General features: G+C 35.5%; 1 protein-coding gene across 2 annotated transcripts; it reads right to left on the minus strand.

The window, feature by feature from the left end:
* Window positions 1-714: 714 nt before the first annotated feature.
* snx7 (sorting nexin 7) lies at window positions 715-23,056 on the minus strand. Of its 2 annotated transcripts, XM_084103107.1 has the most exons (10): window positions 22,830-23,056; window positions 19,132-19,326; window positions 18,936-19,046; window positions 18,541-18,705; window positions 17,283-17,481; window positions 16,912-17,111; window positions 15,923-16,009; window positions 14,225-14,326; window positions 10,260-10,412; window positions 715-1,792 (listed from the first exon to the last, which is right to left on the minus strand). In XM_084103107.1, the coding sequence occupies exons 1-10, from the start codon at window positions 22,950-22,952 to the stop codon at window positions 1,715-1,717; spliced, it is 1,413 nt and encodes a 470-aa protein (XP_083959233.1). In that variant the 5' UTR covers window positions 22,953-23,056; the 3' UTR covers window positions 715-1,714. The 2 variants fall into 2 exon arrangements, with proteins under 2 accessions (XP_083959233.1, XP_083959234.1); XM_084103108.1 differs by lacking the exon at window positions 14,225-14,326.
* Between the last annotated feature and the right edge of the window lie 3 nt (window positions 23,057-23,059).

Consider the following 23,059-nt stretch of genomic DNA (forward strand, 5'->3'; position numbering starts at 1 on the left):
TAATAATAATTTGTTTGTGAATCAAATTCCACGATAATGTATTTGTTTCACTAAAAATAACTGGTTCATGAGATTCATTTGTTCATGAATCAAATTCCACTAAAATGTATTTGTTTCACTAAAAAGAACTGGTTCATGAGATTCATTTGTTCATGAATCAAATTCCACTAATTCCACTATGAAGTATTTGTTTCACTAAAAATAACTTGTGTCATTTGTCAGTGAATCAAATTCCACTATAATGTATTTGTTTAACTAAAAAGAATCATTCATACGAGTCATTTGTTCATGAATCAAATTCCACTTAAATGTATTTGTTTCAGTAAAAAGAACCAGTTCATAAGAGTCATTTGTTTGTGAATCAAATTCCACTATAATGTATTTCTTTCACTAAAAAGAACCAGTTTGTAAGAGTCATTTGTTTGTGAATCAAATTCTACTATAATGTATTTCTTTCACTAAAAAGAACCAGTTCGTAAGAGTCATTTGTTTGTCAATCTGGCTAAATTGGTCACGCTGTATGATTTTGATTCACTAAAAAGAACCTATTCGTATGAGTCTTTTGTTTTTGAAATACATATTTTCTTACCATTATTTCCCGGTACACTGCCTTTTTATCCTATCACATTGAATTCGGGCTGCAAACATGGGTGACATTTATCTTATTTTGCCACAGGACTATAAAAGCAGTGAAGGAAAGAGTACTGACATAGATCGAGCGACATTGGGTTTATTATATAAAGAGCTTTTTAATGTTTCATGTGATCAAGCTGTGATTGTAACCTAGTTTAGGATCCAACATGATGCTCTGTTTGCTCGCTTTCTCTCTCGAGAGAACAAAAACACACACCACAAAACATCTTTCAATCATCTTTTCAATAACAATTTACTTGTTCAAAGAATACATATATAATTCCAAGACATTAATTTCACTAATGATCTGTAAAAGCAGTTTTAAACCAGTCTGCAATTTATTACACTTAATGATATTAGTGCACCGCATTCAAATAATAGCATCTAAAACAATACACTCATTTCATATTCAAAGGCTACAGTTAAATTCTTTTGATTTATGATTTTAATATCATGTAAACAATTCTGGAATGTCAGCATCATCTTCAATATATGATGTTTGCATAAAGATGTAGCTTCAGTAACCTGAATAGCACAATGATGAATTCAGTCCAATGCAAGAAACGCATCCATTCAGAGTGCATTTATATTTATTTATACACTAATCGAATGGTTTTTGCAGCAAGGCAGCTCTGAAAGAGGTAAACTGCATTTGCATTGATCTGCAAAAGGGCAAGACATATGAATCTCAAACATCATATGGATAGAATTCTCACTAGAAAGGTTAGATGGTGCAATAAAGACATAATGTGAGCATCTTCATTTTCCAGGAATTGCATTATTTTTCTCATCTCATGTGTTGTACTCGTATAAACAAAAAAGAAAAACAGGTCTCAGTATAAAAGATTTGGCAATATGATTTTTCCCTGTTATCAAAAGCAACCAAACGTGCTTTGGAGCAAATGTACTGATGACATTCCATTATGGTTCTCTCTGGGTCAGTTGCTGAAGCTGTTAGATGTTCTTTTAGGGCGACTGTCTTTCTCTTTGGTGTTTCAGTCTCTAAATATGAATCTTATTGGTGTCTGCAGAAATAAAAGCATCATGTGTGGTCCCGTATACCTAAAAGCACCATGGGAGATTAGGAACAGTCAACCTTTCCATTTCCTTCAGCCTCTGTCCTTTGAGAATGCAAGAACGACTCCCATACAGCCAAACACTGCAAGAAAACACACACACACAATTATATTAAAGCAATAAGCCATGTGAAGCAGTGTAATAAATTAATTTAGACAAGTCAGACACAACAACAAACTTTACCCTAGACGTGCACTCATATTACTTATGAATGGTAGAAAGTGCAAAGCACAATATTGCGGAATAAGTCCCGCCTTCTAAATAAAAGAGCCAATCGCTGATTGGTGTAGTCATCATGTCACTGCAGTTGCAATAGAAACAGTCAGTGTTCTGAGACTCGCGCTTAGGGCTGCACGTCCACTGACGGATCTAGCCTTAAAAAAAGTTTATTTTCCTTTTGATTTTACTGCTTTTAGAAACAATGTTCAATATAATTAACTATAATTATGTTTATATAAATTATATTATTCTATATTAGATTTAAAAAGTATATATATATATATATATAGCGCTGCAAACATCAATAACAGCTTTAAGTTGTCAATGTTGGCAAATGACCATGGTATAAGCAGGATAATTTACGGCTAGCTATGCATTAAACGATTTTAATGCACTTCGCCTCAACGTTGTGCATTAAAATCATTTAATGCATAGCTAGCCGTGGATTATCCCTAAAACAAAAATATATAAATAACTCGAAATAAATTTTCCAAAGCAAATGTAAGTGACGCTATCCTTATGCATCAATATACATTCTCAGTAAATATATAATAAAATATCTTAAAATATATCAGTTAAAAACTCTCTAACTGCAGTGAAATAGATGGATGTTTAAACGACGTAAACCGTGAGGCCTGACAAGTGGCTTCTATTTGGTTTCCAATTTGATTCGGAAGCTTTGGTCGCACCTCATACCGAGTGCCATTTAGGTGTCACTTTCTAAGCCCTTGATAAATGTCTTCACAGGGACTCATCAACCGTCGCCCAAGCCCCGAAACACCTCGACCCAAACCGCTCGGATGCCACTCGCAAGCGTGTTTCACAGCAGAATCTCTGGAGGCGCGTTGGCTGCGGCCGACTGACTGTCAAAAGCAGTTAATCAATGTACTCCATCACCACAGGATTCAGACGTGACGTGACCTTGGTAAATGACTTTAGACAGGCCATTCGTGAGGGCGCTGGACCACAGTCACCCTCCGAATCACACCAGGACACGGCTAGATTCGTCTCAGTACCAAACGGCCCAGTTTAAGGAGGCACACACCTGTATAACTCTGCTTCAAGACACTGATTAATCACAGAAAATAAAACTGTATGCCAAAGCTGAATGGGACAGATGCGATCGGGATTGGCACCACCGAATCTCGGCAGCTGGGTAAAAGGGCGATCACTCAAGACTTTAGTGTGCCATTCACTTGCAGGAGATTGATATGAAAGCATGTTAAGAATTGTCGTATTTCGCTTGCTAAAGTTTTGAGAACTCTGCACTGTGCATTCATAAAGAAGATGACTGAAGGCAAGATAATCGGGACGATTTTGGGCCCAATTCTCCCCTTCCGAAAACCCTAGGTAAAGTCCCGACTGACTTGATGGTTCTACAGATTGTCTTATCAGATTTACCTGTGGTGTGATGTGTTAAGAGTGATTGAATCTGCTTGGAAGAACGTCATGTTGAATATTTACGATCAGAAATCCTGTTGTGTGGGACAGGATTGTGTGTTTTCCCCACAATTTTTCTGTAAAAAGCAGTCCGAACACTATAATCGCCATTTCTTCTTGCCCGTCGTCCGCCATGTTTGTTTACTCTAAAGTCACGTTTGACTGCAAGAGATTTTGCGAGATTTCTTGTGTTCAGTCGCGACTCTGGTTGTTTGTGAATGGGATCTGTTAGTGTGTGTTGTTCTCTCTTGGTCACATCGTGGCTCTCCACACACTATAGGAACAAAACTGTTAAATCTATGATTGAATGTGAGAGACATTTTTAAAAAATCAGATAAGATTTTAAAAATCTTTTAGTGTGGGCCAGCCTTGACCAACAAAGAATAAAACAATGCTGAATGCAAATAATAGTGATTTTTTGGCTTTTAAAATGGCAGCAACAATAGATACATACTCCAATGTTCAATAATAAAAAATAATAAAAAAAAAAATAAAAAAATGAATGCATCCAGGTTTGGAATGACATGAGGTTGAGTAATTATGACAGAATTTTCATTTTTGGCTGAACTATCCCTTTAAAGTACATTTGTTGACCCTTCCAGCACAACCAAATGAGCACAACAAAAATAAAAATGCATTTTTTTCTGATCTCAGCAGAGAATGACTTGCAATTTTCCAGCAATTTTCCCATTTGTCGTGAAAAAATTACTTCAGCTTTCTATAGTAATTGTGGAAGCGCAAGAATAAAAGAACAGAACTAAGAAAAGCACAACTAACTTTTGAGAAAATGTTCTACAAGCCTCCAAATCAATGACAAAAGGTCAATGCACTGCATATAAGCACATACTGGTAAAAACTATAATAAAGGCACAATACATGTGACCATTCCAGAAGACCGATTAGGTGAACAGTACTGAAGAGAAGAGTTTATTGACAAAGATTGAGCATGTCAATACCTATTTGAGTAGTTTAGACAGTCAAAGGGTTTGCTTTGCAACACGTCTCTGTCTGAAACATGGTTACCGATGGTTTTAATGATAACATGCATCAACACAGACACAACTGAGACGTAACTGTGCAGATCAGACAGCAAACAACAGAAGCTACACGGTCGAGATGTGAATTTTGAAACGTCAGTTGCATCAGCTGTTGCTTTAACTCAAAACAAAAATGAATGTTTCTGCAGAGTCTGAAAATCCTTCAAAGGCTCTGTGTCGGTTGAATTATATGTAACATTTAATGACAGCTCCCTCATCTTTGCCATTCAGCTACAGCCTTGTTGCTATGGCGTCTCCATGGCAATTCTCTGAAGATGCTATGTTGCAGTACATGGCTGCTGTGTTTGTTTCTAATGTACGGCATTGCAAACGCTGAACATCCACCCACATCAGTGTGCAGGGTTACAGTGTTTCTTATATCAGTTTGCATTGTAAGCATGATGTGTACAGAGAGCTGAGGTTGAATGCAAATGTATCTATGATAGGCTGAAACCAAGATGTGAAACTGAATAATAAATAAAAATGCACAGTAGTCATGTTGTTTAGACCTGGAAGCTAATATTAATTATGATAATTATAATATATGAATGCTATATAATTCTGCAGAGCCCTGTGAGCATGCAGTATTTCCTTGTATTTCAGCTTTCAATTTCAGTTTAGTTCTGGTCCATTTTAATGATGCATAAATAGCTAGATTTCATCAAATCACTGTTAATATATTTTTTTGGCTGCCTAGCACCATATAACACAAAGAACCACAAAGTTGTGCATATGATAGTACGTATTTAATCAGAAACTGCACTGTAGTCAAAATAATACTGGCAAAGTTTTATTTGTGAAATATACAACAACACAGCATTACTTGTGGCCAATCAAATGAGCTATAAGTGTGTTGCAATTAGCAGTACATCTTCTAATTTAGCAGTTCATCTCCAATTGCTTTGATTCAGCCACATGGACTGGATCCACTTGAAGAATAACTAGTCGCTGGATTTAGAGTTTGCCGTTTCAAGACTTTTATTTGAGGCCATTTTGATCAAGTAAACAAGACAATAATTGTGTTGTCTCTTCAACATTTCAAGGAGATAGCAGCACAATTACTCGCGGTAAGCACTTTGCTGCATTGCTGGATCATTATTTTGTGTTATTTCAGATTGATCTGCCTCTTATGGAAGCTCATTTCCACCACAGAATAAAAAAAAAAAGGTAAAAGTGAGAGACTGTGAGATATACTGTGAGAACTGTGAGATATAAACTCAATTGCAAGAAGAAAAAAAAAGTCAGATTTAACTAGATTTAAGCTAGATATAAACTTGCAATTCTCACTTTTTTCAGAATTGCAAGACAAACTTGCAATTCTCATTTTTTTCACAATTGCGAGACAAACTTGCAATTCTCACTTTTTTCAGAATTGCCAGACAAACTTGCAATTCTCATTTTTTTCACAATTGCAAGACAAACTTGCAATTCTCACTTTTTTCAGAATTGCCAGACAAACTTGCAATTCTCATTTTTTTCACAATTGCGAGACAAACTTGCAATTCTCACTTTTTTCACAATTGCAAGACAAACTTGCAATTCTCATTTTTTTCACAATTGCCAGACAAACTCGCAATTCTCACTTTTTTTTCACAATTGCGAGACAAACTTGCAATTCTCACTTTTTTCACAATTGCGAGACAAACTTGCAATTCTCACTTTTTTCACAATTGCCAAACAAACTCGCAATTCTCACTTTTTTCAGAATTGTGAGACAAACTTGCAATTCTCCCTTTTTTCAGAATTGCGAGACATACTTGCAATTCTAACTTTTTTCACAATTGCCAGACAAACTCGCAATTCTCACTTTTTTCAGAATTGCCAGACAAACCCACAATTCTAACTTTTCACAATTGCGAGACAAACCCAACAAAATAGTGTTGTCACGGTACCAAATTTTCAGTATTCGGTACCAATACCAGTGAAAATCCACGGTTCTCGGTACCAATTTCGGTACCAAAGCTTAATTTAGATTAAATTTACATAATTATATTAAAGTGTATATCACAGTTACAAAGATGGAAACTGTAGTAGTAAAAACACTTTTTACAATAAGATTCCATTTGTTAGATAACATTAGATAAAATGACCTAACAATAAACAATAGTTATATACTGTCGCAATTATTCTCCTTTAGGGGTTAATTTAAAAATACATTTTTAAAATCAAAAGTTAACATTATTTCTGTTAACATTATTTAATGCACAATGAATGAAGTGAACAAACATGACCAATCAAGTGTTTGTATTAAATAACATTCACAAACATTAATTAATGTTGTAAAAATATATTGTTCACTCAATGTGTTATGTTAGATAACGCATTAAGTGATGTTAATGAATGGTATCTTATTGTAGCGTTACCAAACTATACAGGAGATAAAACGTGTTTTATTTGACTTGACTGTACTTTTATTTAATCCAAAACTGCATTCATATTTAATTTTAAAAGGGCTTTTTAAACCTGCTAGGAGTTATCCACTGCTTTTCTGACGAACTGATATTAATGACGGCTTTTTATTTCTCATCTCCATAAATATATCTATATAGTTCCTCTCCTCTATATATAAATAGGCTATATATAGTAGTAAAGCTAATGCAAGGGCTAGAAATCAATTAATTATTTGCTAATACTTCCTCGTCATCATGGAGAGCGCAGTTCGCACCGCTTTCTCCTTTCCACAAGTGCTTTGCTATGCATCCATGAACATAGGCGCGCATGGAAAAACGAGCACGCCGCTTCTATTATGAGCGCGCTTGCCGCGCGCCATTTGAAATAACGTATCTGCACGCGCAAAAACATCAGCAGCACCGCCGGTCGCCATGTCTCAGCGCTTTTGTGAAGAGGACATAACTGCACGCGCTTCGGGCATGCACGCGCATCAAGTACCGGGTTTGAGAAAACCTGGTACCGTGACGTTTAAAAAAAAATTTGTACCGACTTGGTACCGAAGTACCGGGTCTTTTGACAACACTACCCACAATTCTAACTTTTTTCAGAATTGCGAGACAAACTTGCAATTCTCACTTTTTTCACAATTGCGAGACAAACCCACAATTCTAACTTTTTTCAGAATATGTGAGAATTCTAACTTTTTCTCGCAATTCTGACTTTTTTTTACTTTTATAACTCTGAGATACAGCGGGGGAAATAAGTATTGAACACGTCATCATTTTTCTCAGTAAATATATTTCCAAAGGTGCTATTAACATGAAATTTTCACCAGATGTTGGTAACAACCCAAGTAAGCCATACATTTAAAGAAACAAACAAAAATAAGTTCAGAAATTAAGTTATGTGTAATAATGTGAAATGACACAGGGAAAAAGTATTGAACACATGAAGAAAGGGAGGCGCAAAAAGGCATGGAAAGCCAAGACAACTGCTGAAAACTTACAGTAATTAAAAAGCAATCCAGCCCCCTGTCAGTGGAAATTAATAACAGCTGGTTCAGTCCCAAATGATGGCCTACAAAAAGGTCTCATTGCCAAGGTGTCACACAAGACACATCTCATGATGGGTAAAAGCAAACAGCTGTCTCAAGACCTTCGCAACCTAATTGTTGCAAAACATGATGGCATTGGTTATAGGCACCATTCTAAGCTTCTGAATGGTCCAGTGAGCACTTTTGGGGCCATAATACGGAAGTGGAAAGACAATAATTTCACCATAAATTTGCCTCGACCAGTGCTCCTCGCAAGATTTCTGATAGAGGAGTGAAAAGAATAATCAGAAGATTTGTCCAAGAGCCAACACCAAGTTGTATGGTGTTTTTAGGGTAATGTGCACTGCCATTTCTCCTCCAAATATGGTGTGTATTATGGCATCCAAACAGTTCAATTTTGCTCTCATGTGACCACACTATATTCTCCCAGTATTTCACTGGCTTTTCCAAATGTTGTGCAGCAAACTTTAAATGAGCTTCAACATGCTCTTTTTTCAGTAATGGAGTCTTGCGTGGTGAGCGTGCATACAGGCCATGGCGGTGGAGTGCATTACTTACTGTTTTCTTTGAGACAACAGTACCTGCTATCTGCAGGTCTTTTGAAGCTCCCCACAAGTGATCCTTGGCTCTTTGACAACTCCTCTGATTATTCTTTTCACTCCTCTATCAGAAATCTTGCGAGGAGCACTGGTCGAGGCAAATTTATGGTGAAATTATTGTCTTTCCACTTCCGTATTATGGCCCCAAAAGTGCTCACTGGACCATTCAGAAGCTTAGAATGGCGCCTACAACCAATGCCATCATTATGTTTTGCAACAATTAGGTTGCGAAGGTCTTGAGAAAGCTCTTCGCTTTTACCCATCAAGAGATGTGTCTTGTGTGACACCTTGGCAATGAGACCTTTTTGTAGGCCATCATTTGGGACTGAACCAGCTGTTATCAATTTCCACTGACAGGGGGCTGGATTGCTTTTTAATTACTGTAAGTTTTCAGCAGTTGTCTTGGCTTTCAGTGCCTTTTTGCGCCTCTCTTTCTTCATGTGTTCAATACTTTTTCCCTGTGTCATTTCACATTATTACACATAACTTAATTTCTGAACTTATTTTTGTTTGTTTCTTTGTATGTATGGCTTACTTGGGTTGTTACCAACATCTGGTGAAAATTTCATGTTAATAGCACCTTTGGAAATATATTTACTGAGAAAAATGATGACGTGTTCAATACTTATTTCCCCCGCTGTATACTCAAAATTCTAAGAAGAAAAAAGTCAGAATTGTGAGATAAAAAATATTTTTTTCCATGGTGGAAACAAGCTTCCATAGCCCTTAAATCTCATTTACCTGCAATTACAAAAACGTCTATGATTTTCTCCTGTAATTGGGTTTAGTTTTTGTTCCTATTGTAGTGCATGTTATCAGTTTCAGTCTAGTTTTTGTTCTTTTGCAAACTGCCATTTTGATTAAAGTTTCCCTGCTAGTTTTTGTCAGTAGTCAAAACTACTTTAAATGAGTAGTTTGGCAAGCTACGGTTTCAAAGTAGCTTCCCTCAACGCTGGAGAGAATGACAGTTCTTTCAACATGGCTTATTTTTAAATCTGTTTCCATCTTAAAAATCCCGGTGGAGACGTAACCAGACCAACCTCTCTGGAGACGTAACAGAGAATTTGTTATATTCGTTCTCGCTATAAACGCATTCATCTGTTTCTGTCCAACAACAGGTTGGTCTCTAGAGCCTCTAAGGTCACGGCAGGTAACCAGACATCACAATATCTCTAAAACTTTGACAGTTCAAATGTCTTCCTTTGCTTCTCATCTTATGTTGTGCTGTTGCAAAGTACCTTCAACTTTGAGGTCATAATTTGTTGTTTACGACTAAAAAGCAAAGGAAGAGACCTTTAAAAAAGATAAATTAAGCAGTGAACCGGCTAAAACACATCCAATCTAGCGAGCAATGTCAACATTTATAGATTTGGAGTGCAATTACTTGTCAGCAGGGATACAAATGAGATACTACCACCCTCTGCTGGCACAGATCCAGGGCGGCTGTGCAAATGAATGCAGGCAGACGGCCACATACAACCCTCTCAAATCTGTCAGTGGTCTGTCCAAGTCTTGTCCAAAGTATTTTTACCACCTTAGAATGTTTATCTCTCAGTTCTGAAATCTTCTCAAATAAACTCAATCAATCATCTCAATCACTATTTTAATGTGTGATCAAATTTAAAATAGTAACAACCAAATTCTCGCTTTTATAAAATGGCGGCCACAACATGTACTAATGTACTAATAATATTAATCAGAATAAATTCTTCTGCCGACAGATATGCAAAAACCCAAATTAATTAATATATCATTTATCTTTTTTTTTTCTTGCTATACACACAGAAAAAAACTAAGCAAAAATCTCACCTTTTCATAATAGTTGACGTTCCTCTCTGCTGTGTCGACGAAGGCTGATCGTAGGTCAGTTCTCATGACCTTCTGCCAGCGGGTCCAGTCGCTCTTGAGTGCATTATTGGCCCACTCCAGCCGGTCCTCCATCTTATCCAGCTCAACTCTCATCTAAACACAAGGATTGGTTGGTTAGCATGGTCCAGTTAACCTCTAAAGTATCAGTGTCATAACTAGTCCGTCTTATGTCTAACATCTTAACTCTATTGAAGGCCATTCACAAGAAGCACACACACACACACACACACACACATACACATATATATATATATATATATATATATATATATATATATATATATATATATATATATATATATATATATATATATATATATATATATATATATATATATATATATATATATTATACACATTACACTGTGTGTGAACTCTTCATATACTATTTGTATATGTATATGTATATATATGTATATATATATATATATATATATATATATATATATATATATACACACGCACACACACACACACATATATACACATACATACACACACACACAAACACACAGTGTGTTACATATATATATATATATGTATTATATATATATATATATATGCGTGTATGTGTGTTAGAATAAGTGTTTTATACTTCAAATCACCTGTATATGCATATTAAGCTCCAGCTGTCTTTTATTGAAAGCAATAGTTTCTTTGCAATAAAATGTATAGAATCTATTGAAAGGGCTACATTTACCATTTATTGCTAAGAAACCGATCTAATTAAGTCTGGTGGTCACAACCCTAAACTTGTAAAGGATTTCCTTTGCACAGACTAATCAACTAATCCCTCAGATGACCTTCTGACTAACCAATTTAGAAAATATGTAGTTTTGCGCATCCCTAATCCTCACCCGTGACTCTAGAGATGATAAGTCATGTAGCTCTGAACGGACAAGTAAAAACCAACATGTCAACGCCAATATTATTATAGCAGCTCTTCCACCATCAGACTGCTGACGTACAGCCATTTTTATTTTAGTGTTGTAAAAGCTTTCATTACTGAGGAGTATAACTACTGTAAAAACTTGCTGAGCATGCAGGAATAATATTGTCATGCTGATATCAACTACTGAACATCGTTCACTGTAATCAAGTTAATTTGTTTCTTGGCTCACTGCAAGTTGTCTTAAAAGAGTTGTTCAAACAATGACGCTAAGCATATCTGACAGTTTTTCATTTAGTTATCCATTTTATATTACTCTGCTTCAAAACTTTTCATGGTTTCCACTAAAATTAAGCAGCACAACTTTTTTTAATATTGATAATAATAATAATAATAAGAAATGTTTCTTGAGCATCAAATCAGCATATCAGAATGATTTACGAAGGATAATGTGACACTGAAGACTGGAGTAATGGGACATTCCATAACAGGAATAAACTGCATTTTAAAATATATTCTAATAGAAAACAGTCATTTTAATAGTTTTTTTGTCCAATAAATGCAATTAAAACTCAGCAAAAGTAGATTTTGTAACTGAAATAGTAAAACCCCCTAATTAGACAATGGTGTTGACAAACTTTCAGCCACCTTGTGTATTTTTAGAGTCTTCCACCAATGCATGATTGCTTTCCTGTCACTGCGCAGCTTGTGATTGGCTCACAGGGTGGCCGTTAACAACTCTAAGTACTCTATTTAGTGCGAGAGCTCTCTGGGGGTTAAAAGCACCTCCAGATGACACTCAACAGTATGAGTGTCTAAACACGGAGCGAGAGATGAACAGTAAACATGCCCAGTGATGTCAGGAATGACAGGCTTGTGGGAACGGCAGCACGTCAGATCAGTGGGCCAAGACTGAGAGGAACATTTAAAAGAGATTGAAATAGAGAGCGAGATGTTTATTGACAGGTAAGCTAATGAAGGTCAGAGGTGGCTATCTGTTAGAGCTCCATCTCATTTCCATTGTAGCGTGTGAATCAGATGTGAGGCTGTCTTGTGGAACAGCAGTTGTGTTTGGTGAATGGATGCAGTTCTCTAGGGATGAGACGTTGTCTACAGCCACGTCTCCCTTCTGACAAGCAGGCCAGATCATTAGTTCCGCTGATCTGATGTTGCTGTCACTAAAACACACACACACACATGCACAAGCATAGTCTCTAATATCCACTCCTAAAGAAATAAATGAATTATCTTGGTCAAACTTGGTTGATTCACATATTCAAGTTTTTGGACACTTAAAAATCTCTTAATGTCATTGCATTTCATAACTTACTGAAGTAAGGGCATTATTTATTTAGACCTTTTGGAGAGAGATTCCGATGGGATGATGAACTTCCACCTGTTTATAGTGACCTTTAGTGCCCTCTACTGGACTGAAAGCACATCACCGCATCCTTTTTCACTCATTCATAGTGAAAGTGAAGAGATGACAGTAAATGATGGGGGAAAGAGGGGGCACAGGATCAGGAAGTGATGCAAGCCAGATTCGAACCCATAACTTCGATATGAGAACCCCAGTTCAATGTGTCTGCAGCATTTGTGCTAACCGTTAAAACATCATGCAGTCTGTTAGGAAACACTATGAAAGAAGCAGTAAAAATTAGATATGTACATTGCTTGCCCATGCAAAACTCGCCACTAAAGTTTTGGGTGGTTACCAGGGTGTTGCTATGTGGCTGCTAGGGTGTTCTGGGTGGACACTTTCTGACCCAAATCAAGTCTCCATATTAACAAACCACATCACTAGCTACTGTTAACTATTATTTGAAATAAAATAAATATAAAATAATAATAATAATAAATAAATAAAAATAATAAAAAAATGACCACCAATGACATATTATTGATACGTGGTATTATTTAAAACTTAAAAGCTTCACAACTGGCATAGATTAAATATGAAAATGCCACAAGATTGCAATAACGCTAGACTGCTAAGAAATGTAACGCTGTCAAACACTTTAAAATGATACAAGATAACACATTAACTTTGACAGCCCTAAACTTAAAAAAAGAAGAAAAACCCCCCCCTGAAAATTCTTAAAAAAAATGTAAAATGATAGGATAAACTACAGTGGAAAAAAAAATAATAATAATAATAATAAATAAAAGTAATAATAATTTTATATAAAATATATATTTTTTAAAAATAAAAAATAAAATAATAATAATAATAATAATAATAACATTATATAATATTATTATTATTTTTAATATATATATTTTGTTACAAGTGTAAAAAAAATAAATAAATATATATATATATATATATATTTTAATATATTAATATATTTATATATATATATATATATATATATATATATATATATATATATATATATATATATATATATTTTAATATATTAATATATTTATATATATATATATATATATATATATATATATATATTTTTTTTTTTTTTTTACACTTGTAACAAAATATATATATTAAAAATAATAATAATCCTGCAACACAATCCGGTTAGGTTAAGATTTATAACCAAGGGTTTTCTCAGACTCATGGGTCTGTTGCAAACAGTCACAAGAAAAGTAATAACACACCTCTTCCTCAACAAGCCATATGATTTGAGGTTTCATTCATATCTCTAGCACAAAGTAGTTAGACGAGACTGAAAAAAGGTCACATGCACCACACCTTAAAACCTACTATGCTAACATGCTCAGCAGAGTGAGGTATTAACCGGTTATCCTCAAAATAGCCACAGCATGTTAGACAGCGCATATGTTGATATCACACACACCACAGCATTCAAACGTAAAGCTGGCCTAAACTACGCTTGTAAACAAAAATGTGTGAAACAAAGACAAGGCGACAACACACCCTCATGACAGGGCGAGTCACCTCGGGAAGCACATCTACATGTCGAACGAATGCTCGAGCAGATAAAGCCAGAAGAAGCTAGTCAGGCCAAGCCCAAGCACTGATGGGGAATATTACCTCCTTAATCTCGCCCTTAAGTTTCTGCTGTTTCTGCTGTTTGACCTCCTCGGGGGATCGTCCCACCAAGCTGTCCCATGCTAAACTCAGCACCTTAGATTCCTTCAATGGACACATGAACACGTGAATATGAACAAGTCTGGACTTGAAGTCACAAAACACTGTTAATGACATCACACTATGGAAATTCAGAAATGCTATATTGGATTTGGAATGGGATACTGGTTAGATCTCTGCAAGCAACGAGCCATCAACAACCATGTTACATCGCCATTTTTGTCACATTACAATGACATGATTTCACATTGTGACGTGGACAATTGAGGAAGTAATATCTGGACTTTGATCGAGGCGTTTTAGGCGGATCAGAGTTCTCTGTTAGATAGAATAAATCTTAGTAACTTTGCAGATCGCAGACATGCACAAACAGTGACGTACAAACTGAAGGAAAAGAAAAACATTCAAAAGCATGTTTTAAAAGCAATAATAAATTATATATTTAATAATACTTTATATATATTTAAAAAGATAGTATCCTCTTAAACGGCTTAAAAGTGCATTAAATTATGTAATGATAAAAAAAAAAATAAAAAAAAAAAAAAAATATATATATATATATATATATATATATATATATATATATATATATATATATATATATATTTTTTTTTTTTTTTTTCATCCTGCTTTCTAAAGGCTGATCAGTAATCATGAGAGTAAACAAAATTATTTTATTTTATTGAACAGTCGTAGAATTATTTTTTTCTTCAGGTTTACACATTTAAAATTCCTCTAATGATTAGCCGAAAAAAATTGTGAAATATGTAAATAAAATAAAGTATATATTGTCTATGTAATATTTTGTCACAGAATAAAATAGGTCTTTATACATTTAAATATATAACCATCTATATTTTAGTAAGGAGGCCCTTGGGGGTCAAAAACTTGCTTTTTTTTTTTTTTGAGTAGCTTGTAGCTTGACCAAAGTACAATTTTACACTAAGTTTCCCAACACCGCTCACTGTTTAATAGTTAAATTGGGATCAAAGTTTACATAATGATCCACAGCTGAATGTGGAAATTCAAATATATCATATGGTATTCAAATATATCTTATGGTTTATCGTTTTCTACCTGCTGTGAGTGAGTGAATCTAGAGCATATTCTTATCGTTCTTTTGGTACAACAACAACAAAAATTCAGAGCATTGGGGATACCTTCTCATTTTGGAAATGACCTTTTGTAGTAAGCAGCAGAAGTCAGCAGGGACAGCGCTCAATCAAATCACGTAATTAAATTGACAAGAGTGCCGAGACGCTGCTGAGCTTCTCTAGACACCATCGGTTCTTTGTCCAGTAATGCCCTTTCAGAGCGTTCAAGCGTCCCGCACCTGATATTTGATGGAATTGACAAAAATAAACTCAAAAAGCCAACGAGACTTAAATATGGCAATATTAGCTTGGGCAATATAAGTAATATTTAAAAGCATCCCATTTCAAGAGTAGTCTGGCTTTAAGGGACATCTACAGCTATCCGGAGATATTTATATGATCTCTCCAAATTCCTTTTCCAGCTTAAAAAGGAGTGCTGTCTACTGAACGACTAGAGCTCGGTTTTATTAAAAATAATCCCCGTGAATTTTCAAAGGAGCGCTGGATGGATTACGTGGAGAATGGAAAGAGTCAATAATAGACTTACCGCATCCCTGTCGGCCTTCTTCATGGCAAGAGCTTCAGTCTTTGCTTCAAAATCCGCCTGGATGTTGTCTCGCCTCCTTAGTACCGCCTGAAAACCCATGATCGATACTCATGAAGTATGAAAATTGTGATCAATATATTTTAATTAAATTTAAGGCTGGATGAAATATGAAATAAGCATCAGAAAAACATTTTGTTGGCTGTATTGATCTTAGCTTTGCATCAAGGTGTATATGTCAATATCATATCAATTCGAACATGATTTTTATACGAGGAAAACAAGCAGGTCGTTTGCCTCAAACAAACTGGAACAGAACATTTTATTGAACCAAAACAAATGAATATAACATTCTACACTTAAAGGCACAGTTTACCTAAAATGTTAATTCTGTCGCATTTACTTACCCTCATGTCAGATATAAATATATTCATGCATACACTGCCGTTTAAAAGTTTGGGGTCTAAGATTTTTTTAGTGTTTTTGAAAGACGTCTCTTATGCTCACCGGGGTTGCATTTATTTGATAAACAATACAGTAAAACCACAAGTTTTATACATTATAAAATGTAATTTCTCCCTGTGATGCAAAGCTGAATTTTCAGCATCATTACTCCAGTCTTCACATGATCCTTCAGAAATATTTCTAATATGCAGATTTTCTGCTCTAGAAATGATTATCATCAATGTTGAAAAGCTTTGAGCTGCTTAATATTTTTGTGGAAACTCTGTGATGAATAGAAAGTTCAGAAATATAAATCTTTTGTAACATTATTTATTAATGTATTTACTGTCACTTTCGATCAATTCAATGCATCCTTATTAAATAAAAATTATTATTTTTTTTTTAAAAACACTTTTTTCAACTTTTTGTGTTTTGCAGAAGAAAGAATGTCATACAGGTTTGGAACGACATGAGGGTGAGTAAATGATGACCGACTTTTCATTTCCTTCTAGAAAGAGAAATCAGGATCATCTTGTCAGCTGGTCTACCTTGAGCGTCTCAGTGCAGAGGACGTACTCATGAAGGACTGGAATCAGGTGATCATTGAGCTCTTTGACCTGTTCCTCTGTCTCCTTACAGCAACTGTCCAGACAGCCTGCCATCCTCTTCAGGGGCTCGGCCAGCTCCTCCTCTGACTGGGACCACAGCGTGTATATGGGCCCACACTCCTTCAGCTCCTCCAGGTGCTCTGTGACAACAGCAGCAGCCGGTTCATGCAGCTATAGCAGCTAAAGCCCATATCAATACATTTGCCAGTCAATTAAGTAAGAAGAAGATAAGACGGACATGTGAGATGAGACTAGATGAGAAAAGGGAGGAGAATTAATGGAAAAGAGTGTGAATGGGATAAAAGTCCAACCTTTCTTCTCTCTGACGATTCTTTGACTAACTTTATCGAGCGAGCCGATCTTCTGAGTGAAGGCCTCCGCGTACTCCTGCATGTCAGTGAACTCCACGGGCCGGTTTCTGACCCCTCTGACCGAAGCAGCGACGGCTTTCACCGTCTCCCCCATCCGGCTCAGAAAACCTGGACCCTGTTTCTTATGAGAGGTCAACTCCTGCATAGAGGATCAGTGGAACAGTGTATGATGCAGGTTGACAACAGCAAAATAACCCCCATTTTCACTATGTTCTCTCAGCAAAAGCCTCTAATGACAGAAAATGTGGTCGACAGCCTACGAAGCGTCAAATATCCATCACAGAAAAACTCCCTCTATTATGGCTGAAAGGAGGTCTATATAAAGTACTTATCTTAGAGGTCACTTAGCCAGATCTAAACAGACGCTGTCATATTATCTCTGTGAATTCAACATAATCCTCTTATAAAGCAAAACTGAGATGACATATAATGAACACACAGAAGTGTGTGTGTGTGTGTGTGTGTGTGTGTGTAGTACACGCAGGTTTTAATGTCCTTATTAGGAAGAAAATGTCACTAGCAAAAGAGCAAAATCTTCTAGTGTAATATCAAAACAAAAAAATAAATAGTGATTACAACATAACTGCTATGTGGTTGCCAGGATATTCTGGGTTGTTGCTAGGTTATCACTTACTGGTGAATCACTTACGGGTCAAAAAATTCCCAAGTTTCTACTTTTGGTCCCTAGATATGATTTGGAATGAGTTATGCACCAAAGTTTAATACTTAAATATGAAATACTTTAATAGCCCTTATGTACCTTTAAGTATTTTATAAAAAACTAGATTAACCTTATTACACATTTATAATAACAATAATAATAAATAAAAAAACATTTTTATAAAGAAATGCATTAACAAATGTATTAATATGAAAATAAATGCATAAGTAAATGTTTAAATTATTATTTGCAAATAAAAAAAGAGAATTAATTAAAAAATATAAGAGTAAATGTATAAATAATGTATAAGTAGTTGTATAAAACATAATAAATAAATAGATAAAAATAAACTATACAATAATCAAATTAATTAATAAATAAATATAAAAATGTATAAATTGTATAAAATGCTTTAAAATATTTAAATAGATAAATAACTAAATATAAATGAATGAATAAACAAAAATGTAGATAAATAACTACCTAAAAATGAATAAATAAGTTCATAAATAAACAGATATATATAAAGAGTCTTACCCCAGATTCTGCTGTGAGAAAGATCTTAAAATCATCAGTGCTGGAGAAAATTGGATGTTCTGCTATTCTGTTCAGAAACCTGTGCAGCGCCTTCCTCCTCGTCTCAATGAAATCTTCATTAAACCTCTCCACCATTCCTTTCATCACAAACTTCTCAGGAAGAGGCTGATGGGACACAATCAACTCATTGTATTATGAGATAGAGGACAAGACCTTTATTTAATTTTTTTTTTTTAAAGGGATGTGAAATGATGTCTTAAAGGCATTAGAAGTTCCTCCACTCATAAAAAAAAATATATATATATATAAAATGCCTTGCCCCACAGACTTCGATTCTAACTGTGTTCATTCTTCCAGAATGTTTGACAAGCAAGAGACTCGCGCACTTCACCTACATGAACAATGAGCGTGGGATAAGCCTCTTCCAGGCGTCCCTTTAACCACAGGAAGTCTTGGTATCGTCTTTGCACCTCAAACTCACTCGCGTCAAACTCGCTCCGTGTGGTCTGATGTGAGGGAGAATGAAGGAAAAAGGTTAGAGAATTATTCACAGAACCTGACTAGGTGAATCTGTGCTCAGATCCGCCGTACCTTGGTCATGACCCGGTAGGTTACGTATGTCTCAATAGCCGTCACGATACTCTCTGGGTTATCGACTGTGACAAAAATATCTTTGGTGTCAGCGTCTCCCTCTTCTTCCTCCTCAAACTTGTACTGGTTGATCATTGAAGCAGGAGAGGTCTGCATGGAGGCGTTGAAAGAGCTTCCCTCTGTGAGAGTCGTACCCTACACAAAACATCAGGACACGTGAGGGACCAACAGCACAAGTGTTTAGACATCAAGCAAACAACAAGTGCTTTCAACCAATTGGATGTGGATTGGTGTACTAAAAAAAAATCTAAGTTTACAGCAACAAATGTAACACTGAATTACTATGGTACCATGTCCAATAGTAATACCCTTGTATTCCTTGAAATACCTTTGAGAGCTACTTAAAACAAAAACTATATACACCACCATTTAAAAGTTTGGGGTTGGTAATATTTTCTTTAAGGTTTTTAAAATAAGTCTCTAATGCTCACCAAGGATGCATTTATTTGATCAGTGAAAACTGAAATATTGTGAAATATGATTGCAATTTACAAATATAGCTGCAAACAGCAATCAGGGGCCAAGCACCATAGAGGCAGAATGAGGAGCTAAAAATCAATGAAGCGAGCATCAGACCAACTGCAAAAATGAGTAAAAACATTTGGAGATGATTTTAAGCAAAAAAATGGTATTAATACAATCACTTGTAATGTGACGTAATTGCTTATTACTTTTGACCAATAGGTGGCACTGACACCAAATTGATCTGGTGTGGTCAGTGTTGGTGACAGTTTTTTAAAGATTTTTTGGAAGAGATTTTTGGTCAAACTGTTGAGAAGTTATAGCATTTTTTTTTTTTCATATTTCGTGACCACTAGGTGGCACTGTGCATAAACTATAGGTACCCTCAGTTCTTGGTTGTCAATGTCATAACTAAGGTAGCAAAGTTTCCAGAATTTTTGTTGCAATTTTTCGGAAACTTGGAAAGTTTCTAGAAATGTACCCGAATTTTTTAGCCCCTTTGCAACCCTAGTCATAACACACACCAAGTCTGGTCAGAATTCGCTAAAGTGCTGCAGAGATAAAGCCTTATGTCCATTTTGTCATGTTGTTCCTATAATTTGTTTACACGCTAAACGACAACGGTTTGATGAACTGACTTAAGTTTTTTTTGTCAAGGACAAAAAACAATCAGAGCAATGGTCTAGGAGGAGTTCGAAAAAGTAGATTTTTCAGAAAATTTAAAATGGCGGTAAAAATGTATGACGGAATATTACATCATTCACGATAGAATCATCTTGAGCCAAGGAATTAGAGGGTTTCTAGCACTAACGGTTCAAAAGTGTGAGTGCAAATTGGAGGAGTTAGAGGGATTGAGTTAGAGACTTCAAAATTGCTGTGATTAATGTTTAGAATGCCCTCTATCAGTGTGCCAAATTTCACAACTTTTTAATACAGTTCTATGGGTTGCCATAGACTCAAGGGTGGAAGAAGAAGAAGAAGAAGAAGAAGAGAAAAAAAACAGGAAAAAAAAACTGATACAATAAGTGCCTACAAGTTCAATTAAACCATCAAGATATAAGGAAATTATTATTATATATATATAATATTTTATATAAAATATTATATTATATTAGATATAAAATATTTTTAAATATGAGGGAACAACAGATTTTAACATATTTTTAAATATGAGGGTACAACAAAACACTTAACTTGGTTAAGGTATTTATCTGACAAAATTATTTGGCAAACCACAGCTACAGGTTTTATTTTAATAAGCAAACAAAAAAAATGCACAAATGTCAATTTTACTTTTACTCCGTCCAGTCTTCAGTCACATGATCCTTTACACTTGTATACCTAAAAACATTAAAAAGCTCTTGAGCTTAAATTCAAGTTTCCAAAAAATTCATAGCGTATTTAATGAACAACATAAAAAGGCTCAATATTTAATGGTTGTACAAAGAACCCCAATATGATGCCATTTTAAGTGTGTATCATTAAAACTGGACATAATATTGCTTTAAACCCGCTTTGAGGGCTGTGTTTGGGTTTTTATCACAGTGAGAGACAAACATCTGATTTTCCTACTGTTTTGCTATCTTTTCCTGGTCCAAACACTGACGTATGCAAATCCCTTTCGTTTAGCCACAGCAGCTGGGAAAGAAGCCTGTGTGTTTCCTGTCATAACAAACTGGCCCATAGTCAGCACAAACTGCATTTCTGCTTTACACTACAAACACCTCACTTCCATTCATAACCATTCACTGCTAATACTAACTACAACACCACCCACAATGTTTGAGGGAAGTAGTACAGTACAAACACTCCTACTTCAAATTAAAGTTTGTCAAAACTAACTTTGATGTTGGACTGACAAAGCTGTGTCAGAAAATTTAAAACAGCTTTAAGGTTATACAGTCCAAGCAAATGTTTGCTAAACCTGTCTGAGCGGTTGTTAGGACAATGCTAGGGTGTTCTAACTGTTTGCTGGGCATTATTAAAGGGATAGTTCACCCAAAAATGAAAATTCTATCATTAATTACTCACCCTCATTTCGTTCCAAATCAGTAAGACTTCATCTTCATCTCGTTCATCTTCAGAATACAAATGAAGATCTTTTTGATGAAATAGGAGAGCTTTCTGTCCCTCCATTGACCACTTTGACCCTTCGAAAAGTTCATAAAGAGATCTTAAAACTAATCCATAGTTTTAGTATGGTTAACTTCCAGCGGTTTAGTCCAAATCTGAAGACTTGGTCACTTTATATAATCAACAGATTGAATATAGGCTTTTATTCACATATAAACATTGATTAGCAATCATAAACAGAAGCTCAACCGAACCTGCTTGCGGAAGCTCAAACGTGCTGCGTAACACAAGAAGCATGTCACGCAAACGTGTTTGAGCATCAGTTTACCACAACTAATGTGTGGGTTGATGAATGTTTATATGAGAATAAAAGTCTAAATTCAATCTGTTCATCGCGATCGCATCAATTCAGAAAATGTGGACTAAACCGTTCAAATTATATTAGTTTTAAGATCTCTTAATGAACTTTTGAGGCGTCAAAGTGGTAGGGACAGAAAGCTCTCAGATTTCATCAATAAGATCTTCATTTGTGTTCCGAAGATGAAAGTCATACGGGTTTGGAAAGGCATGAGGGTGAGTAATTGATGACAGAATTTTAATTTTTGGTTTAACTATCCATTTAAGTGTTCTGCCTGTTAGACTGCTAACAACATTTTGCTGGGAATTGTTATGAAGTTCTGTCTAGTTTGTGCCTGCTAGGGCATTTAAGACTGTCGACAGAGAAGCACACTGACTAGATAAACATTGAAGCAGCGATAGTCAAACACACACAGGCTGTACTGAGCTGTGCGATGAGTTGTGGCTATTTAAAACGAATGATCTGGCATCAAATTAAGTTTAAGACGAAATCTACAGAAAATACAACAGTAATAACTCCGATGTGAAAACAACCATGACATGACAGCGCATGATCGCTGACCTTTGAAACTTCAGATCACAACAAAACACCCAGATTTCATTGAGAAATCTTCAGAGAGATTTCTACGAGCTTTATGATGTAGAATCAAAAGATTTTAACATTAGTTGTGAGTCAGTTTTACAGGATTGATCTAACAGTGTGCGATCGACCTCCGTTTAAACCAGTTGATTGTAAATTAACTTACCTTACTGAAAACTTCCAAGTCATCGTCTTCATCTAGATCTAATATTTGCCCGCTGATGTCTGTCGGAATCGCAACCGAAGAATTGCCCGATGGCACGGCGTTGTCGACGACAGGATCACTCATCGTTGCTCAAATCGCTACTTTGCTACAAGTTTTCTGGACTTCATCAGTTTTTCCGCACAGCTCTCAAAACGCTCAGCAAAAGTAGATCGGGCTCCAGTGCGCAGAAT

Source organism: Abramis brama (genome assembly GCF_963993115.1).
Source record: "Abramis brama genome assembly, chromosome: 24".
Classification (NCBI taxonomy): domain Eukaryota; kingdom Metazoa; phylum Chordata; class Actinopteri; order Cypriniformes; family Leuciscidae; genus Abramis; species Abramis brama.

What these genes read in the sequence shown, in the direction of transcription:
- snx7 (XM_084103107.1), bottom strand. Translation starts at nt 22,952, where the DNA reads ATGAGTGATCCTGTCGTCGACAACGCCGTGCCATCGGGCAATTCTTCG. An exon ending in CCTACCGGGTCATGACCAAG is followed by an intron (nt 19,047 to 19,131) that starts GTACGGCGGATC and finishes CCCTCACATCAG; the next exon opens with ACCACACGGAGCGAGTTTGA. An exon ending in AATCGTCAGAGAGAAGAAAG is followed by an intron (nt 17,112 to 17,282) that starts GTTGGACTTTTA and finishes CTGTTGTCACAG; the next exon opens with AGCACCTGGAGGAGCTGAAG.